This window comes from Nycticebus coucang, chromosome 3, assembly GCF_027406575.1.
Source record: "Nycticebus coucang isolate mNycCou1 chromosome 3, mNycCou1.pri, whole genome shotgun sequence".
Classification (NCBI taxonomy): Eukaryota; Metazoa; Chordata; class Mammalia; order Primates; family Lorisidae; genus Nycticebus; species Nycticebus coucang.
In genome coordinates this window covers 152,852,547-152,868,445 of record NC_069782.1, presented here as the reverse complement: position 1 = coordinate 152,868,445, position 15,899 = coordinate 152,852,547, and the positions used below count along the sequence as shown (strand labels likewise).

The 15,899-nt window shown below is 52.2% G+C and overlaps 1 protein-coding gene across 2 annotated transcripts in view; it reads right to left on the bottom strand.

The window, feature by feature from the left end:
* The window catches only part of LHPP (phospholysine phosphohistidine inorganic pyrophosphate phosphatase), a 127,297-nt gene that overhangs the window by 73,651 nt on the left and 37,747 nt on the right, over positions 1–15,899 (bottom strand). For both annotated transcript variants that reach the window (XM_053584156.1, XM_053584155.1), the window contains exon 6: positions 10,274–10,365. In XM_053584156.1, the coding sequence (XP_053440131.1) occupies positions 10,274–10,365 (92 nt within the window). The remainder of the gene's footprint in view (positions 1–10,273; positions 10,366–15,899) is intronic.

Below are 15,899 nucleotides of genomic sequence, written 5' to 3'. Positions count from 1 at the left end.
CATGAGTTTGAGACCAGCCTGAGCAAGAGTGAGACCCTGTCTCTACCAAATGAAAAACTGAGGCAAGAGGATCACGTGAGCCCAAGAGTTTGAGGTTGCTGTGAGCTAGGGCACCATGGGACTCTACCCAGAGTGACAAAGTGAGACTCTGTCTCAAAAACAAAACAAAACAACATTCTTTCTAAAAGTAGACTCCAAATAATGAGTGTGAGGAGGAATGATGGAATTACTTGGCAACCATCACAGAAATTATTAATTCAAATGAGAAATATTGACAGATGCCAAAACTAGTGGATGAAAACAGGATGGAGAACAGGATATCATGCAGTTTCAAAAGTGCCACCCACAAATATTTACCAATGACAAGGAAGAAAAGCAAAAACGTTACGCAGTCACCATGATGTCGTGTGGTCAAAGTCGACACCACCAGTGCTGGGGCGACAGACATCATGTTCCTTCTAATGTGGTGCCCTGAGACACAGCACCACTTCAGTGCAATTCTGGCCCCAAATGCATTCCCTGGGTCACGCATGTATCATGACAAAACACCAGACACAATGACTATCTTGTGATCTTCCAAATGGCCATCTGTGAGTGCCACATGAGGCAGGGAGGGCCCAGAGTAAGTGTAGAGACGACCTCAGAGCTGCCTGACTCTGGAGTGGGTCTTCCCTGCTCCGGAGTTCACAGGATCATTGGTTGGAATGGGGTCATCTCTGGGAGGAGAGCATATGGAATTTCTGTCTATTCTGGAAACTTTAAAAATGGCTTGGAATAAGAAGGCTGTGGGAAGTCTAGGGAGTGCCAGATAATCATCCTGGTAGTGAGAGAATGTTCTGGGCTTGGTGTGGGAGCCAGGCACACCCAGCTTACATGGGATCACCACAGGAGCCGGGGAGCCAGCGGATCTCCTAAGGCCCTTCCGGTTGAGAGGTCTCTGGAATTCCATTGTGGAGAAGGCCTTGAAGACCTGGCAAGACCAGGCAGGCTGAGGAGGGGGAGACAGGGCAGTGTGGGCGCAGGCTCAGAGCAAGGACAGGGGAAGGAAGGCTGTCCTCTCTAGGGACCTGCCTTTCCCAGGCTCACAGGGAATGCCCAGATTTGGGAACCCCTGAGAAAGTGCCACTGGGCAAGAGGAAGGGCTGGCAAGGCTGCCGTGCTGTGCCACGGCTTCAGGCCCGAGGACCCAGAGCTGCAGGAGACTCACCAACCACAGGTGCTGGCCCTGGGCAACAGGTGCTTCCCTTGTCCCCTGGCCCGCACCCACGAGGAGCTGGAAGGAGGTTCGCAGCCCCGAGGGGAGGGCAGGCTGGGGAGGCCTGGCCACAGTGGTTCTAGCAGCCCTGGCTCTCGCAGGTGGAGCCTGCAGGGTCCACTTGCCCAGTCTCGGCTCTCTCATGGCAGGGGTGAGAGAGGTGTGGGGTCTAGGAGGGGGAGTGTCACGTATGGGGCTGGGGTGTGAGTGTGCAAATGCACTGTGGCGCCAGTGTGGGCATGAGCATGTGGGCCAGGCCGCGTGGGGCCTGGCGTGGGCACATGTGAGTACACTGGGGCCTGGCATGAGTCTGGGGGTGGCATTAGTCCCTGGGGCTCTGGCAGCCCTCTGGCCTCTCCCCCGCCTGGCAGCAAAGTGCCCTCTAGTGGCCTGAGCAGGAGTCAGTGGGAGGAAGAGGACAATGAAAGCCGACCCTGAAAGGGCTGGAAAGCCAAGGAGATGCTGGAGAACATGTGGGGTCAGATGCGTGTCCAGGGGTCCGAGGGGAGTGGCTGGTCCTGGCTGACACTGGCCACTGCCCAGCAGCCTCAGGTCTTCACCAGGCTCCTCCATCCCTGGCGTTGGGGGTGTCCTCTCAAATGGCCCCAGGGAGGAGGGCTTGGACTGGCCTCCTGGGACAATTCTGGGCTAGCCTGGACCCTCCAGCAAGGGGAGAAGTCCACCTCCCGAGACCAGCTCTCTCCATCTAGGACCAGTTGGGCCCCACACTGCCAAGGCCCAGAACTCCACCCTCAATGGTCTGGCCTCTGCCCCTGTGCCCCTTGCGTCCTTCAAGGCCAAAGATGACAGCCCAAGCAGCCACTCCCTGCTGGGGCAGTTGGGCTCTCACCCTCCCACAGAATGGGGGTGTGTGGCAGAATCAATGCATGGGACCCATGAAAGGGGGGGAATGCAATGAGGCCAGGGAAAGGGGCTGCTGTGGGGACAAAGGGCAGTTGCAGCCTGTGTCCCTGACCTGTCACAGATAGCAGAGAGTATACTGTGCTCCCGTGGACCAGACTGTGCTTGGCAACTGGGCAGAGGACCCGGGTTGCAGCCAGAGTGCTGTGCCCACTTACGAGCCGCCAGTCTGGGGCTGCTGGGAACTCCCCTCTCCGGGAGGCCTATTTTCAACAATTTCCGCTCCTGTGAGAAGGGGGCCCTGGCTGGCACTGGCGCTCAGGTGGGAGCCGTTTGCAGGCTTGGCAGTGTGGGAGTGCATGGGTTGGTTTCTGTTTCTAAACTAATGAACCTGTACTTTTGGGTGGTTTTCCTTTTTAAGAATCCCCCAAACATACAAACCAGCATAAGGACAAATGTACTATAAAAACAACTCCTGTTCTTATATGGTGGTTTTGAGGCCACTGCTCAGAGACAGTGGACAGAGATCAGTAAGGTGGGGAGGCTGGCCAGACATGAGGAAAGGGGTTTGATCCTCACCCCCTGGAAACTTTGCTCAAGGGTTCATCTGCTTGTTTACTGATGCCTTCTTCCCTGGAAGGAATAGCTGCAGAGGGCAGGGGACTCCACACCCCACATCTGCCTCAGCAGGTGCTCAGGAAATCTCTGTGGGGACAAGTGTGGGCCTCCGCCCCCTGGCAGTGGGACCACTGAGATTTTAAAGGTAGTGGGGAGGGTCAAATCTGTGCTGTGGAAAGCCATAGTGGCCATGTGGGTGGGGGGGGCAGCAGCATCACAAGTTGGATAGCACCCCAAAGGCAGATACGGCCCATCATCCTAGAGCAGCTACACAGAAAAAACGGGTAAAATGCCGCAGGGGAGCCCCCACCTTGGCCATCAACTCCCCTGTTCATCCCACAGCTGGGTGGAGGTTGGGGAAGGGGAGGCTCATGCCCACTAGACACATAAGGAAACTGAGGCCCAAAGAAGGTAAATATTAGGCCAGCTGCAATGGTTCACGTCTATAACACCAGCAATTTGGGAGGCCAAGGTGAGAGGATCACTGGAGGTCAAGAGTTTGAGATCAGCCTGGGCAATATAGTGAGATCCTGTCTCTACAAAAAAACTAAAAAATTAGCCAGGTGTATGGCATGCAACTATAGTCCTAGCTGCTCAGGAGACTGAGGGGGCTGGATCCCCTGAGGCCAGGAGTTGGAGGTGGCACTCACTACAACTCACTATGATTGTGCCACTGCATTCCAGCCTGGGCAACAGGGTGAGACCTGTCTCTAAAACATAATAATAAATAGAAATAAAAAGGTAAATATCACGCCCAAATTGACACAGTTAGCAAGCAGCAGAGTGAATGGGACGTACACCCACCTCCTTGGGACACTCGTGATGCCTGTGGCCAGCTGTACTTGTGCTCTTGGAGGTCAGGGACTGGGCTTTTCTGCCTTCCCACGGCTCTGGCCCCAGCACCAGGACTCATGCAGGAAGTCAGGAGGAGGAACTGCGGGCAGGAGGCAGGGGCCAGCTGCAGGGCACTGGGCACTCCAGCCTGGGGCTGAGTGAGGAGGCCCTTGTTCCTGGTTGCCCCCAACCCGAAGGCCACAATGTGCTGAGGGAACATGCCAGGGTCACATGCTGGATCCTGCCCACGACCCAGAGGAAGCTCAGTGAGAATAAAACCAAACAACGTGTGATGGTGAGAAGGGAGAAAAGCCATAGCCGTAAGACATGTCTGCAAGGACTGGGCGGGGGGGAGGGCCTCTGTGCCCCCTTTTCTTTTCCCGTCTTCATTTTTCTGGGGAAGATGCAGTAATCAGAGACCCCAGCAGAGGATGGAGGCTGCATATTCCCAGGTATGTTTGAAAGCAGCAGCGACAGGGAGTGCTTCAGGAGCTGCACCTTCCCTGAATCCTGGACAGGACGCATCCCTGAGCTGCAAGGCTGCAGAGAAGGCAGAGGCCAGCCCTGTGTAGCAAGAGTAGACTTGAGTGGAACCCTAGGCTCCAGAGGGGCTCCCCGCAGGAGGCTCCAGCAGCCCAGAGGGCATCCAGTGGAGCCCAAGTGGCCAAGGTTCATATTGGGGTTAGAGAATATTCCAGGCAGGCACCCAGCCTAGCACAGGAAGGTGGAGCTGCAGCCTGGCCAGAGCTGCCCAGACTTGCCTGGCACCCTTCTGCCCCCCACATACATACGGGAGGCAAAGGGAGGCCTGGGTTTAGAGGACTTTAATCACAAAGACAGCAAAGATGTGACTTCTGGGGTTGCCACCTGTCACCTCCCCTGACCAGTCCCTCAGGTCAAATGCTGACTTCAGGGACTGGATCAAAAGCCCCCAAGCCAGGACCGTGTAAGCCTGGCTCATTGGCCAGGCTAAGTGCAGGGCCGTATGTGAGTGTGGAGGGGGCTAAGAGAGCAGCACAGGACCTCACCAGTCCTATGAGCCCCATACTGGCTTACTCAGAGCTCCAGCATGACTTAGCTAATGGGAGTTGCATGAGGTGTTCAGGGGCACAGGCCTCACTCAGGCTGAGAGAGATTCAAATCTCACTCCAAAACTGGCAGGCTGTGTGGCCTTGGGCAAGTTACTCCACCTCTCTGAGCTTCCATTTTAACAACTATAATGTGAAAATAAGATGAGGGGCAGTTTCCCCAGGCTTTGTGAGGTTTAGGTGACCTGAAATCAGATGTGTGTAAGCAACCACAGTAGCAACTGCAGTAGCCTGGCACAAGGGACACCCCATCATTACCTCCCTGCAGCTCAGCACAGAGCAGCACTCTGTCTGTGTCAGGAGAAGACCAGATGTGAGTGGCATGCCCAGAGCACACACCACACAATGTTTGTTGAGTGACTGCTAGAACGTACCAGTGGCTCTGATGGGATTGGAGGCCCCTGCTGACCCTCCTTCAATCCCTTTCCCAACACCTTCCAGGACCCCTAAGTTACTTTCAGTTTCCTAAAAGGCAAATTCCCAGGGCTGGGAGACTGCCTATGTGAGTCCTGCCTTCTGGGCCAACCCGCAGACCTCAAGGAGCTGCCTGCCTGCCTCTACCTGGGACCCTTCTTCATCCATCGCCATCAGAGGGCAGGGCACCTGAGCAGATGAGGAGGAAGCTGACTCCACCCAAACCAGACAAACCCAGGGAATGTGGGGCAAAGACAGGGTGTCTGTCCCTGAGTATCCCACCTTCATCCTCTGAGCTGGGTGGGCATCACTGACCTCGTCTGCCCCCAGGGCCCCTTGGGTCTCCTCTCCAATCTCCCGTGAGGCCAGGATTTGGGTGGACTGAACAACCAAGTGCTGACAGTGCCCTGAGACCCTTCAGGACGGTAAGCACAGAAGAGCACAGGCTTCTCTCCCACAATGGCCAGGCAGTGGCTGGGATGGTATACAGCAGGGGTCTGTCCACCGTGGTGGGCGTGTAAACCTGGCTGGCATTGTCCGGTCAAGGTGAACACAGGCATCCTCTGTGACCCAGCCCTGCCACCTGTGAACAGATCTGCCCCAGAAGGACTCATACCATGTGTCCAAGAGACATGAACCACATTGTTCCCGGCAGCCTGTGCAGAATGGCCAACCAGGGCCCCCCATGTGTCCCCTCTGAAGGATAGGCAGAGAGAGGTGTGTTCACAGAGGACACATGGCACCAGGATGAACAAGTCACAGCTCAGTGGTACCTGCACGTGATCTCATTTAGATAAAGGTCAGGTCAGGCAACACCCAGCCCCACTGCTGAAGGAACCAGGTCACATGGGAACAGCACAGCATTCCAAGAAATGACTGTGCCCAAGGTGGGGACCAGAGTCACCCAAGCCCCACCTGCGGTCCGGAGCAAAAGGAGCACCTGAACCCTGGCGAAGAGGGGACTTGCAGGACATCTGCAATCCCAGTCCAGAAAATTTCCCCTCAATAGGGCAAATTGTTTGTCAGGAACATTGTGGGCTCCTAAAACATCTAATCTCAGTGAGTAAACACTGAGATCCACGTGAGCTCCCTGTAGCTGGTCTATTCACACAGAAACTCCCTGCATAGTGTGGGGGCTTTTCAAGCAGGGACACCTTCGATTAGTGCAGCATGGAATGGGAGTGATAGGGGACAGGGAGGGGTGACAATGAGGTTTCTGGCATGTCCCCAGGAGGAGGGGTTCAGGTGGGGATAGAGAGGTAAGAAGGGTCTGTTTCAGGCATGCTGACAGCTATTCCTCTTCCACTGGGAACAGCGGGCACCTTGGAACTGGCAGAACATCCCTTCCCTATATGTGCCAGCATGGGAGGACCCAGGGTCCCAGCTCAGCCCCTGCTCCCTGGAAGGGAGGACACAGCACCCAGCAGTAGCAGGCAGAGGAGCTGTCTGCTGGGCTGAGCCCTGGGCATTCGACCACAGAACTCAGCCCTGGAAGTGGGTCTGGGACTGTGTAGCTGCCCAGAAGGCTCTGCTGAAGAATGTGACCACAAAGGCAGGATGTTCCCAGTAGGAAAAAGTGGAGGGAAAAATACCCACCCAGGAGTGGGCTCAGCTGGCTCCCGTCTGGCCTCTGGGAAACTTTACCCAGTGGCCTTGGGCAAGGCTCTAGCTGGCTCACCTGAAAAAGTCCCTCATAGTAGAGAGGCCGGCACCCTCCAGGTATTCAGGACTCACCGTGTCCAGGAGGATTTGCCATCAGGAGGCACAGGGCCCCCATGGAGGAGACACTCTTGTCCACACCTGAGCTCTGTGGTCAGGTGGCACCTTCAGAACTCTGGAACAGCAGTGGCCTCCTGGCCTCTGGTCTAGAGTTTCTTTTTATTTATTTATTTTTATTTTTTTTGTGGTTTTTTGGCCGGGGCTGGGTTTGAACCCGCCACCTCCGGCATATGGGACCAGCGCCCTACTCCTTGAGCCACAGGCGCCGCCCTGGTCTAGAGTTTCTGCCAGCTGTGCCAAGTGTGCTGGAGACAGGGACCACACCTGCCAGCCAGGTGAAGGCCACGCCCTGGCTGGGCTGGACTTCCAGATGGAGCGGGTATGGAGGAAAGGTCTGCATGCCTCTCCACAGGGAGACTACCAGAGGTCTGAGACTTCCTCGGGGGCAGCCCTTCAAGACCTGGGAAGCCTCTTCCCTAAGTCCAGCCACCCTGCGATCCTGCCCAGCCCTGAGGCTTCACTCTCTTTTCTGTGGCCCATTTTGTGATAAAAGTGGAAGCAAAAGGAATGGACACACCAAAGGCGACAGGGAGAGCTCATAGCCGACCAGCAGCCACACCCCTCACTCCCAGCACCTCCACAGCCTCTCTCACTCCTGACAGCCTCAGAAACACACTTGTGTGTGTGCATGTACGTGCGTGCACGTGTGTGAGTGTGTGTCACTGGGAGGAGGTGCATAATAGAAGGCGTGACAAAAAAGCCCCTGAGCAAAGCCAGTGGGAAGCCCCGGTGGGCCCCCTCTGCTTCCCTCCTTCCTGGGATGCCCCCTACTGCTGTCTGTGCCCCATGACAAGGCCACCCTCCCTTCCCCTCCTTGCTCTCCTGATTCAGCCTAAGCTAGACCAAGGCACTGACAGAGGGTAGGGCCCAGGAGTCCTTCTGCTACCCAGCTGACCCGTCCATGGGCCCTGCTGGCCTCTGCACCCCATTCTGTCTATTCACAGAGGTGTAGTGGCATGTGGAAGGGACAGTCCTGGGAAGGACGAGCTGGGTGGACCTGGATAGAAGCTGGATGGTGGTGCTTAACAGGCTCAGGGTGCCCAGTTGACTCCAGAGGCTGCTTACTGGCCCGGAGCTGGCCACACATCCACCCGGAACACCACTCAGGGACTTCATCCCAACACAGCCCTCTACTCAGCGGCCCGCAGAGCACCAGGTGGCCCGCCCTGTGCCCCTCTGGGCACATCCATGTGCCGAGAGTGCCATCTGGAGGGAAAAAGGGGCGGTGAAGGGACGAGAGTGATCCCGTCCTCAGGGGCACCAACACCAGCCACAGGGACCAGTTAATGTTTTCTAGGCGCCAAGTCAACAAACATTAATATAAATAGATGAAATTAACATGAAATGTCAGCATTTCAAACTATGGTCAATATAAAAAGTGACTCAAACTCTCACATCTGTTCTCCCCACCCAGTCTCTGAAATCTCATGTGTATTTCACTTCTCCGTTCAGACCAGCTGCCTTGCAAGAGGTCAGTCACCACTGGGGCCATAGCCAATGGCTGGGAGATCTCCACCCCTTAATGCCCAGGCCTTGCACACCCAGAGCCCCACCTCCTTTCCTGCCCTGTGGCCTTCCCCACCCACTCCCAGACTCAGTCACCACTTTAACTTACTCACCTTCCTCTGACCTGCATGTTAACAAAGGCAGATTTGATTCCTTACAAACTGAAGGATCTGAAATCTTATTGCCTTCAGGAGCATATAGGCTAAGCCCCACCCTCTCTAACCAGGACAGGTGACTCCATAAATCAGTGCTCAGGAAAAGAGCAAGTTGCAAAATAACATAATCCCATTTTTCTAGAAAGAAAACATTAGCAATAAATTTACACAGAGAAGGTGTCTGGAAGCACTTGGCATATCACTGATAAAGTCCTGGGAGAGAGGGGTGTGGGGATGTCCATTTTACGTTTTTCTTTAAGTGGCTGGAAGGCACTGGGCTCTCAACCCTGGGTGCTGGGTGTGATGAGACTTTTCTACTCACCTGTGCTCACCTATGAGCTCCAAACCCACAGGCCTGTGGGTCACTCACACAGAACAGAAACTTCAGTGACAGCCAAGCTCTCTAATCTCTCTTCTCTGATCCTGTCCAAGCTGATCATTCAGGACAAATGTAACTGGCCTTCCCTCTCCCCCACATCCAAGCACCCCTGGGTAACCTTGTTTTCACTAAGTCTTCCCTACATCCACAAAACCGAATTTTCTCTGAATGGCCACAATCGAAATCCTCTAGAATAAGGCGGGACAACACTCTGATATCTAAGATGCTCGCAACAGCCATGAGAGCCACAGTCCCATCACCAGAGGGCACTTTCAGATGCCCTAAAGTTCTGACACCTGATAGGTGCCCATCAGTGACCTGCTTCAGACCAGGCAGAATTCTGACCCAGCAGGTAAAACCCAAGCTTCTACTTGGCATGGGAGCTCAGTTCCAAAGCGCCCCTCACAGACCCTCTGTCGTCTCTAGGTTCTCTGTGTCTCACAGAATGGAGAAGGGGGAACAAGGAGAGGAAGGCTGACCAGAGAGGATGGGTGCACACACAAACCGTAACCTCCACCGCAGCATCTAACCAAGGCCGAGACTTGGCCTCACTTCCTGGCAGGTGGCTGCCAGGATGGACAGAGCCTCTGCTTATTCATCTCTACACTGCACGCCGTTTCAAAACTTGGACCCTACATGAAAAGCCACTCTAACCTATCACCTTCTCCTACAAAAGACCAGCCAGCCCTACTTTAGAGCTCAGTTACATAAAACTGTGGTCTGTGGCCTGTTAGGAATCGGGGTATATAGCAGGATTGGAGTGGCAGGTGACTGAGCAAAGCTTCGTCTACATTTACAGCTGCTCCCCCATCACTCACATCTCCAGCTGAACTCCACCCCCTGCCGGTTCAGCGGTGGCATTAGATTCTCAGAGATGTTCAAACCCTGCAGTAAAATGTGTGGTGGAGGGATCTAGCTTGCAGGTCCTTGTAAGAATCTAACGCCAATGATGTGAGGTGCAGCTGAGGACATAAGCAACACACTGCAGGTGTCACTGCCTCCCTTCTCTCCCAGAGGGGACCATCCAATTGCAGGAAACAAGCTCAGGGCTCCCATTGATTCTGCATTATGGTGAGTTGTATAGTCATTTCCTTATATATTACAACTTGATAATAATAGAAATAAAGTGCACTATAAATGTAATGCACTTAAATAAGCCTGAAACAATCCCTCCTTCCCCCAGTCTATGGAAAGATAGTCCTCCATGAAACCCATCCCTGCTGCCAAAAAGGTTAGGGCTGCTGGCATACAAGATAGCAAATGCTCACATGCTGCTGTTTGGTTTAGAAAGAACACATACCTTTATTTTGGAAAACTAAACAAAATAAGAACATGATCACCCCCAGGAAGGAAGGCAGGCAAATGAGCCCAGCCCGGCACTGACCTGAACTTCCCGGTCCGCACCTGAAGCGCTCTCATTCCGCACCGCTGGGCACCGCCGACATCACCCACGATATCGTCCCCAATCATGATGGCCTGTCACAGCAGTGAAATATGCTCAGAAATGATGCCAGGGGAATTTTATTCCTGTGCTCTTTCATCTTTTTTGACATAATAAACTGCTTGATTTGATGTTTAAAACCACCGTCATACAAATTAAACAAGATAATATTGTCATCGTATTGATTAAAAGTCAACCTACCTTGAATATATCTCACACTGCCCCCATGGGCCGCGGCTCTGAATGGTATGTATTTGTGCCATTTGAAATCAATCAGCAGACGTCAAAGTGATTTGGGGCCCCAAGGATGTGCAGGGATGTGGACGCTGTCTCATCTCCACTAGACTGTGGGCTAAATTTCACCCAATCCTGAATACTACGCAACCCTTGGTTCTGGGAAAACTAAATAAATCTCTGGCAAATCTCTGCGAGCTTTGATTTATACAGGTTTTGCTTTCAATAGTGAAGGTACTGCCTATAAAAAGAAAAAATAACATACAAACAAAAATACACACAGACGCACACACACACAGCCTGCAGATCATTTTATCATTTTAAAAAGCAGCCTCACATTTGAAATAACCAGAAAACCATACAAATTCTACGAAACAACAGTTTTTAAGACACTGGACCCCATGCAATGAAGGACAATGACAGAGGAAACAAGGTGAGCCTGAGACTGCCCTCGGATCACCACCTTGGAGTTTCCAGACTGGATGCAGGGAGGGTGCTGAGGGCTGACGTGTGTCTTGTCTCTCCAAATTCAAATGTTGAGCCCTAATCCCCAAAGCCATTGTATTTGGTCAAAGGACGAACAGGGAGGTAATTAAGATGAAATGAAGCCACGAGGGTGGGGCCCTGATCTGATGGGACTGGTGTCCTTGTAAGAGGGAGAAACGCCAGAGTCTGCTCTCTCCACAGAGGAATGGCTGTGTGGGGACATGGCAAGGAGGCGGCTGCTCGCAAGCCAGGAAGAGAGCCCTCACCAGAAACTGAATTTCCCAGGACTGTGACTTCAGACTTTAAGTCTCTAGAACTGTAAGAAAGTAAATTTCTGTTGTTTAAGACACCTAGTCTGTGGTATTTTGTATAACCGTCTGGGCTGACTAATACAGAGGGGAAATCCAGGTGGATCTCAGAAGACTCCCTGAGGAGACAGAACTGAGATTCTGAAGAGGCCACAAGACTCTATAGGACAGAGCATGAGAGAGAAGAGGGCCACAGGGGGTCCCCTGGAGTATTCATCAGTCCACTGGCCAGCACCTGTGGAGGAGGAAACTCCCCAAGGCCTAGGAAAGAACCACACTAAAAAATTAGAGAAAACAGGGCCTGTACCTGGCAGGGGCTGGTACACGTTCCCACCAGGCAGACTGGAAACCTCACCACTCCCAGGGCATCGGGTACCACCTCAGCGGCGGCTTGCTCCACGGCAAGGAGTGATTAGTCCTAATGCAGTCCCACTCTGATGCTGCTTCCAAAGTCTTACAAGCAAGATCTGAAGGCTCAAACTGTTTCCAAGTAATTTAACTTACATAAATATAAAAAAATTATCGAGTGTGCAAATTAGGAAAAATCACATATAATAATAAGAAAAATCAGTTAATCAAAACTGATGCAGAACTGACACAGCTCTGAGAATGACAGACAAGAGCATTAAATCAATTCTTTTAATTGCATTTCTATGTTCAAAAGTTAAGTAGAGGCTCGGCACCCATAGCACAGTGGTTACGGCGCCAGCCACATGTACCAAGACTGGTGGGCTGGAACCCGGCCTGGGCCAGCTAAACAACAATGACAACTGCAACAAAACAGCCTGTAGTCCCAGCTACTTGGGAGACTGAGGCAAGAGAATCACTTAAGGCCAAGGGTTGGAGGTTGCTATGAGTTGTGATGCCACAACACTCTACCGAGGGCGACAAAATGAGACTCTGCCTCAAAAATTTAAAAAGAAAAAAAAAAAAGTTAAGTAGAAACATAGAAGATAAATGAAAAAGAGGCAGATCTCTGCTTCAACCTCTAAAGTGGGTGTAAGTGGCGTGGTGTTGGAATGAAATGATCCACATGAAGCGTCTAGCACAGCAACACACAGAATTAGTCATCTGAACATGGTAAGAAGGAAAAAGAAACACTAGGAAATGTTTTGTTGAAGGAACTCCTAACTGACCATGTTGGAGACAGTCCGTGAGATTTACAATAGGTACTCTCTGCCCCAAGTACACGTTGAACGCAGCCCTGCATGGGCCAGGTGCCAGGCCAGGCTCACACATGCTAAGAACATGTTTATCAGGTAATTTCACCTATACAGGAGGCTGTGAGGCCTTGGTGTGGTCAAGGAAGACTTCCTGGAGGAGGTGAAGAAGACCAACAAGGATCCAGCAGGTTGGGGGGTACAGGAGAGGAGGGGAACATCCCCAGCAGGTGACACCACACTTGGGCTACGTACCCATCTACCCACCAGTTACCAGGGAAAGCAAGGCAATGAATTCCAAAAAGCACATGTGAGTAAGTCTAAAGCTACTTGGAAACATCTCCATGAGGATCTGTGGGAAAGGACAACAGAGCTGGTGCCACCCCAGAAGTCAGGGAGGCGGTTTCAGCTAAACACAAAGCTCTTCTCTAATCAGTATGAGTTCTCCACATAATCGTATTCAAGCAAAGGCCCCAGGGGGTTCCATCGGAGTAGCTACAGGGCATGGTGGCACCAGGAGAAAGCTCAGAGGGGGCGACTCACAATGCCAAGGCTTAGAACTCCGCCAGAGGCCACGAGCCCCCCTGCAGGACACGCGGCAGTGGGAATGACACCGCATTGCTTCCAGGTGAGTCGCCTGCACGGCACACTTTTCAAACCACCTTTCTCTGATCTTTCCTCCTGCTACTGCTCTTCCCCAAGGCAAGTCGTATATACTGGTGACACACTATTTGACTCTAGGCAGAACGAGGACATATATTTTAATGTAATCACGTGAAATTTATTTTTAGGTTCACCTATATGGTAAGTGAGGGATTCTGGTTTTCCATTTATGGTAGTGATCAAAAGTTTCTTTCATAATGTACACAGCTTTTTAATTAAGAAAAAAGTTTCCTTCAAAATACACTTACTTAAAAAAAAAATGAGTAGGCTTGGCACCCACAGCACAGTGCTTATGATGCAGCCACATACCCCCAGGCTGCTGGGTTTGTAACTGGCCCGGGCCTGTTGGGCAACAATGACAACTGCAACAACAACAAAAAAAAGGGCGCTGTGGCGGGCACCTGTAGGCCAGCTACTCGGGAGGCTGAGGCAAGAGAATCGCCTAAGCCTAAGAGCTGGAGGTTGCTGTGAGCTGTGATGCCCGGGCACTCTACCAAAGGTGACAGTGAGATTCTGTCTCAAAAAAAAAAAAGAGTCAACTGAAAGAAACATTAAGAAACAGAGCCAGTGGCACATACCCAGATATGGTAAAAACTGAAATTGTTTTTTCCAGAACTAATGTTGGGAAACACTGCCAGATCCAAATAAGCTTTGTGTCTATCAAACTGGCTTTCTGGAAACCATCAGGTCACCAAGGAAGAAACGGCCAACAGCACCATGTGTACCCTGAGGTAGGACCAGCACCAGAGTCTGCTGCACACACACACAGGTGACCCCAAAATCCAGGGTTGCCTGGGCACTTTGCACGGCTCCTGGCCTCAGGTGGCTGTGCTGGCCGGAAGCCCCTTTTCGGGGAAGCTGTCCTGAAACCCTGGGTCGGCCTTGGAACATGCACAGTGTTCCCATTTTGCACAGGTAATTTCACAGATACAGGAGGCTGTGAGGCCTTGGTCTGGTCAAGGAAGACTTCCTGGAGGAGGTGCCCATTTCTGCCCAAGGCTCTGGGGCCATCTTACAAGAAGTTTCTTGGAAATGAAAGAGGTCTTCCAAATACTTCGTGTCATGCCTGGCACCTTCCATGCTTGTGGGGAAAACGAAATTTTGTGTGTGCACACACGCACATACACAGCGAGGCAGCAGGAATTCTTCCTCCTCAGAATAGACACTCTCAGGACTTGCTGGTGGGGCTTTTGTGGAGGTGGCTTGTGGAGATAGAACCAGAGGAGTACATGGGTCACTATGAAAGTTTTGAGACAGACAGACTGTGTTATGGTCCATTATTTCACTTTCAAGAAACACAGTTAACAGCGCCCTTTCGGATTCACCCGTACAGTTTCAACTTGCTCGGCTTATCAGTGTCACCAGGAAGGCTTCATTTGTTTCCATCCACGTGGATTTTATGTTTCTTGCTTTTTGCGTATCTCAAAACTTTCGAAATGACCCATGTATGGTCCCTTGGAGGAGGCGCTCCCATCCAAGGGACAGCAGCTATGGCTCCGCATGACAACCTGATGCCTGCATCAGACAGAGCCCCATAGGGCTGTGTGTGACAAGGCGGCAGCCCGGGGCGCTTGAGCAGCGGTGCCTGTCCGGTCCAGCATGTGGGACCCCGGGGACTTCACAGGGCTACTGTCAGTGAAGGGCAATAAGCGCGAGAAGGAGCAATTATTGCCGAATCATTTAGGATTTAAAAAATCACTGGCAAGAAGATAGAGGTCAAGAGGTGTGCTGTCAGGGGAAATAAAAAACTCTACCTGTCAGGCCTGGGCTTCGCTTCCCTTCTGCCTGCCACATGGTGGGGGGTTGGGGACGCAGCCCAAAAGGTCAGATCCCCTCCACCCTGAACTCAGAGGTCCAGAGAGCCAGAGGGAGGCTCCATAGCCACTGAGGCAGGTTTCTGGTTTGGGCCCCAAAGCAGATTCATTCATCCCTCTTAAACAATGGTCAGCCTTGGGTGGTGCCTGTGGCTCAAGGAGTAGGGCACCAGCGCCATATGCCGGAGGTGGTGGGTTCAAACCCAGCCACGGCCAAAAACTGCAAAAAAAAAAATAAAATAAAACAAGAGAGCCTTTCATGCTCTCCTCTCCACCACCGAGGTGCTGGAGAAGAATCCGGTCTAACAAGAAGTGATGTTTTGGAGTGCAAACTTCCAGTGCCGAACCGCCAGGCTCAGTGTCTGTTCTGCAGCCCAGGGAGGCCCCGAGATGACACCTCCCTCCAGGATGAGCCCTGGACTTTAGGCCCAAAGGAACCCAGCTCCTTCAGAACCCTGGACACAGGGCACTGATGAGTGCTTTCCACACACGCGTGAGGAATATCTACACAGCAAAACTCAAAGGCTGCCTTTTTTCTAAAAAAGCAAGAAACAGTGGCGCGGGCAAAGACATGAGGAAATGGGCGCTGTGCACACGCTGGCGGAGGTGAATGGACACAGCCCTGAAAGACAAATAAGCAAGGTACACCACGGCCTGACAACCACACCCCGAGGGTTTCTGGCAAATAATTAGAAATGTATAACAGGGTGGACATACAAGATTGTTTGCCAGGTTTGGTACGAGGGGGAATGTGGAAGCAACCTAATGTCCAGTAATAGGGGGATGGTAAAGAATGTTCTAGAGGTCCACAGGATGGAGCACTATGCAGCCACAAAAACTACTTTGTAAAAGTGCTTGAATAAGTAGGAAGGATAGTGTTTCCAATAACATATTAAGGGGAAAA